Source organism: Cryptomeria japonica, chromosome 4 (assembly GCF_030272615.1).
Source record: "Cryptomeria japonica chromosome 4, Sugi_1.0, whole genome shotgun sequence".
In the NCBI taxonomy this organism is placed as follows: domain Eukaryota; kingdom Viridiplantae; phylum Streptophyta; class Pinopsida; order Cupressales; family Cupressaceae; genus Cryptomeria; species Cryptomeria japonica.
Window position 1 is genome coordinate 304,199,092 of NC_081408.1, and position 5,785 is coordinate 304,204,876.

Here is a 5,785-nt window from a genome sequence, read left to right on the forward strand (position 1 = left end):
AGCACTAAAAATGAGTTGTAAGAAGAAAGAGTACACAAATTGTATACTATGGTGGATCCAACAGCAATGAAAATGTCTTTAATACTATATTATTAATATGAATAAAATGTTGTGTACTTTCATTTGATTTAACATATAACAATACTTTTAGATTGATTGGACTCTCCATAATCTATAAAATCAAGTGTCATTATTAAAATAGATAAATAGAGTGTCATATCCAATCATAAAATTAAGAATCTACACCTTATGTAACTTGGAGAGGACAATCTTATAGATTTTTTATTATTTTAACAAATATTTATGTTTAAATTAAAATATTTTGAAACAATATAAAATAATATTGTATAAAATTCATTATAAATCTTTGAACTTATATAAATATCAATGATTATCATTAATTCATTTTCAATTCATTTTTTATAATTTTTTTTTTATATATAAAATAAATATTATTTTATAAAAAAATTAATTTATCTACAAAATATGCTAATGATAACTAGCATATAAAATACTAATAATAAATAGCTCTTAAAAATTATTTTTTCTTACATAAAAGAAAAAACAAATAAATCATTTATTTATGATCTTCTTTGTAATTTGGAATTTAATCTAGATCTCCACGCGATTTAGCAGAAAATGCTGCATCGGTCTACAAAAAACTTATAATCAATATTTTACCAAAAATAATTAAAACAAATAAAAACTTCAAGCATGCTCTATGAAGTACATTCACAAATTTATAAGCGGACCTGAGTCGTAAACCACACTTATGTCATTTGGCCTTCCTCTGCAAAGCAAGCCAACAATGAAGATGAAGATTGTGGTGATGATGCTACTTTTTTTCTCTCTCTCTGCGCTGCCTCTGAATATGGCAAAGCCTTCTAATTATTCTGATCAACAAGCTCTAATTTCTTTCAAATCTGCTTTACTTTTGGATCCATTTGATTCCCTGCTTCATTGGTCTCCCAATCACACATTTTGCAATTGGACTGGTGTTACCTGTTCTTCTACTCGACAGCGTGTTGTTTCCTTGAATCTCACAGCTATGGGATTACTTGGCCCAATCTCTCCCTTACTGGGAAATCTTTCATTCCTTAGAGTACTTGCCCTCAAAAATAATAGCTTCCAGGGCCATATCCCATATCAGCTTGGAAGGCTATTTCGCCTGAGAGTGCTTCGGTTGTCTTATAACAATTTAAGTGGAGAAATTCCCTCCGAACTTAGTCTTCTTTCAAATCTAGAAGCCATAGGATTAGGAGCAAACAAATTGACAGGTATTATCCCACCTTTCTTAGGAAACATGTCCTCTTTAAGTATCATAAGCTTGGGAGATAATGTACTCCAAGGTGGTATTCCTGCTACGTTGGGTATGCTTAGTCAGCTAAACTGGCTTGATCTTAAAAACAACAACTTAACAGGACCGATCCCCGTGGCCCTTTCTAATTGCACTCGTCTCCAACTGTTGGGGTTATATCAGAACAATTTAAACGGCCCAATTCCATGGGAGTTTGGAAGGCTGTCAGAGTTGCAACAATTCTATTTGTGGGGAAACCAACTCACTGGAGAAATACCCACCTCACTGGGTAATTTGACTCAGCTGCGACGGTTGGATTTGAGTGACAACCAATTGAGCAGCACAGTGCCCCTGGAATTCGGGAAAATGCAGCAGCTGAGATTGTTAAGTTTGCAGCAAAATCATTTAGTGAGTGGAAGCAGTGGTTTGTCTATTCTAACAGTGTTAATTAATTGCTCCAGCTTGGAAATTCTTGATTTGGGATATAATTATCTCACTGGCATCTTGCCCATTTCAATTGGTCGGCTTTCAAAATCACTTTCATGTTTATGTTTGGAATCGAATGAAATTGGGGGAAATATACCAGATGAGATTGGTAATCTAACAAACTTGACAGAAGTATACCTAGATGCAAACCGATTCAAAGGGACCATTCCATCTGCACTCAGTAAACTTCCGAATTTGGAGAGACTATATTTGGACACAAAAAATTTACACGGGAGAATTCCAGAAAGTTTTGGCCAATCAAAAAGACTTGGATTGTTGTCACTCAGCGAGAACATGCTTTCAGGACAAATTCCAGAAAGTCTTGGCAAGCTTCCACAATTAAGAAGACTTTATCTTCATCACAATCAGCTATCAGAGAAAATACCTGCCAGTTTAGGGAGATGCAAGACGTTGGAAATGGTGGACTTGGCGCACAACAAGCTAACAGGAAATATACCCCCTGAAGTTGCAGGTCTTCAGAATCTCCAGTTCTATTTCAACGTTTCCGGAAATTTACTGCAAGGTTCTATTTTGGAAATGAGCAAAATGATTATGGTTTTAGCCATATATTTTTCTCAAAACAATTTCTCCGGTAGCATTCCCAGTGCATTGGCAAGTTGCAAGGGGCTGGAATATCTAAATCTTTCTGGAAATGCGTTTGAGGGGCCAATCCCTGCATCCCTATCAGATTTGCAAAATCTGAAGTACATGGATCTTTTTTGCAATAATCTGTCAGGTACAATACCGGTGGCTTTCAAAAAGATGAAAATGCTCCAACACCTCAATCTCTCTTCAACTGCTTAACTGGAGAGGTCCCAAAGGGAGGAGCTTTTGCAACACTTGATGCCTCAGAAGTTATGAAAAATCTTGGCCTTTGTGGTGGATGGATAAACTTGCCACCATGCTCTCATTCCAATCGCAAACACCCAGTAGTCTCCAAAAAGGTAACAATTCCTGTTGTAGTCGGCATTGCAATATTGATCATGTCTCTTCTATTGGTAGTATATTCCTATAGATCATGTAGACATTCTAGTGCCCCTGCTCTCAAAGTATGGCCTCCAAAAATATCATATGAAGAACTTGTAAATGCAACTGGTGGGTTCAATGATGAAAATCTTTTAGGAATGGGTAGTTTTGGGTCTGTTTATAAAGGGATTCTAAAGAATGGAACAAATATTGCTGTTAAAGTTCTCAAGTTGCAAGATGAACATGTTCACCAAAGTTTCAGTAGAGAATGCAATGCATTAAAGAGAGTTCGACATCGGAATGTAATTAAAATCATTTCAGCATGCTCCAACCTTGATTTTAAGGCCTTAATTCTTCCATTCATGTCAAATGGAAGTTTAGAGAAATGGCTATACCCTCCTGAAGGGGGTAGATGCAGATTAAATTTGAGTGATCGAATAAGGATAGCAATGGAGATAGCACAAGGAATGGCATACCTCCACCATTATTGCTTTGTTCAAGTGATTCACTGTGATCTCAAGCCCAATAATGTTCTATTAGGAGATGACATGACTTCATACATAGCAGATTTTAGCATTTCCAATATTATTTTTGAAAAATCCATGAATTCTTTGACTTCTACAGATGCACTTAAAGGATATGTTGGCTACATTGCACCGGGTACATATTTCTTGCTATTGAACTATACAATTTCACTAGTTTCCTTTGTTTATCTTATAAACCATTGAATGCATCAAATGACTAACAGGTAACTTATTCTTCTTTAATTGTTATTATAGAGTATGGAATGGGTGGAAATCTTACTACGAAAGGAGATGTGTACAGTTATGGAATTTTGATTTTAGAGTTGTTGACAAGGAAGAGACCAACAGAGGATATATTCGGTGAAGGAATGAATCTACAAAAATGGATAGAAATGCATTTTCCTAATAGAATCTCAGATGTGGTGGATAATTCTCTACTAATAGATGCTCATGAATCAGAGACATCAATGGTAATGGAATGCCTTACTCAATTTATACAAATTGGGTTGTTTTGCACAAGGGAGTCACCTCAAGAGCGACCTGATATGACTAAGATAATTGATAGATTAAATACAATTAGAGGTGTATTTCTTGGTACCCCTAAAACTCCTCAATTACCAATAGATATTGCACCTTTTATTGATAATGAAAGAAATATGAAAATGCCTGAGAGGGAAAATAGAGGAAGTTCGTCTATATCTACATCCTAAGCCAAAAGAATTTTTCTTGCTTTATTTCTTGTCCGATCCAAAACACATGATGTCCTAATGTATCATTTTGGATAGTATAGTCTATTGTGAGTAGATGGAATACTGTTAGAATATTTTTTGCTTGTGCTACCTATATGGTATACTACTGTGACATGATTTAGGTTCTCGCATTTGAAATTGTGAGTGGATGTGATGTATTTTGGACATATCAATCATCCCGATACAAGGTTAAATACATATCTTAATAGAATGGAAAATCTCATAAAAGAGATATATAGTTTTTAGTATTATTAAATATAAAATATTTCGTAGTATTACTTTTATATTACTGATATTAGATTTCTCCAATCTATGACTTTAATTGCTGTTATTTTTGAATTAGACTGTGTTATTATTTTTTGCATCAATGTTTCGGATCACATTCCATGATCCATTATCAGAACAACAGAGAACTCAAAGAGACATAAGATAAATAATTTATATTAATTTTTTGAATGCTAAATAATTGTTAAATTTATATTATTTTCACAATTATTATAAAAAAATATTTAGAAATCAATGGTTTGTTCTACATCCTCAAAACTACCAAAATCTATTTCAATCGCCATTGCTAAATGAAAAACTAAAAGACTATACATAGTATAAGGAGAATGCTATTGTTAACAGAGTGTGAAATTTTAGAACTTTAAGCCTACAAAACCAACCTTCTATAAATATTTCATTGCAAATCAGTACAGCACGAAGGACAGACATAAGGTTGAGCGGTTGAGCGGGTGAAATTTTCTCTTTTCTTTCCACAAAAAACTCTGTGTAAGATGACATGATTACAACATTCTGTACATAATCATTAACAATGCTATTTTCAGAAGAAGCAGAGTAAGTGGTCAGAGTAAGTACAGTTAAAGTCACATGTTGCTATCATATCAGTATAACATCTGTGCTAGATAGTGGAGATTATAGTGTATTCCATGAGCATTATAGTGGAGATATGATTCATTCCCACTCTTTCTCAGTATATATTATTGAACAACAATGCCTCTCCAATTATTGAGGTGTTTGGGAAGGTGGGGATGACAAGACCTACCTTCTTAGGCATGTTTACAGCAACATAAAAGAAAGGTATGAGAAATCTATTTGGCTTTCATTTTCTCAGTCTTATTATATTTCCAAGTTGCAATATTTACAGCAGCATAAGTTGCAATGTGAAAGCAAGGAAAGAGGTCTTTGGATTAGGTTAATTTCAAAAACAAAGATAAGAATTGACAGTTGAAAATATTATAATACAAAAAATTAATTGTAATGGATTAGAGCATTTTGTTCTTCAATTAATGATGAAATATGGATGTGTAGACTGGTATATTTAGCCGATTTAATGATGATATATTTGATATTTCATGCACCACCACATTTTGCTCAAGGATCCAAGTAATCTTATTTGTACAAGAAACTATTGCTTTTATACTACCTTTAGAATTGTGTTTGTATCATGCATGAAGTTTATCTGCCTTATATGACATATCGTTTATTAGTTTTATAAATTTTTAGAGTGTTAACTGACTTAATCAAATATTGGATTATAGAGAATTTTTTTAGTTTTATCTATCTTTCCTCCCTAAACAAATTTAACATATTGGTGTAAAACAAAAGGAATGGTTTCACATTGTTTTGTCACCGGTCTTTCAAGTAATATGCATTTTGCAACCTAAATATAAATAAGATTATTGTAAATAATAGAAAGAGGGAACATAATTGCTCAAGGAATGAGAAATAGTTGAGATAGATGTAAATGTTTAATGATAAAG

At 33.4% G+C, this 5,785-nt stretch overlaps 2 protein-coding genes across 2 annotated transcripts; both read left to right on the forward strand.

Moving 5' to 3' along the window:
• The first annotated feature begins 758 nt into the window (after positions 1-758).
• Positions 759-4,194, forward strand: LOC131052135 (LRR receptor-like serine/threonine-protein kinase EFR). Its single transcript, XM_057986736.2, has 2 exons — positions 759-3,409; positions 3,529-4,194. Exon 1 carries the CDS (start codon positions 773-775, stop codon positions 2,585-2,587), a length of 1,815 nt encoding a protein of 604 aa, XP_057842719.1. The 5' UTR covers positions 759-772; the 3' UTR covers positions 2,588-3,409; positions 3,529-4,194.
• LOC131052131 (receptor kinase-like protein Xa21) lies at positions 2,641-3,983 on the forward strand. Its single transcript, XM_057986733.1, has 2 exons — positions 2,641-3,409; positions 3,529-3,983. The coding sequence occupies exons 1-2, from the start codon at positions 2,641-2,643 to the stop codon at positions 3,981-3,983; spliced, it is 1,224 nt and encodes a 407-aa protein (XP_057842716.1).
• Positions 4,195-5,785: the final 1,591 nt, after the last annotated feature.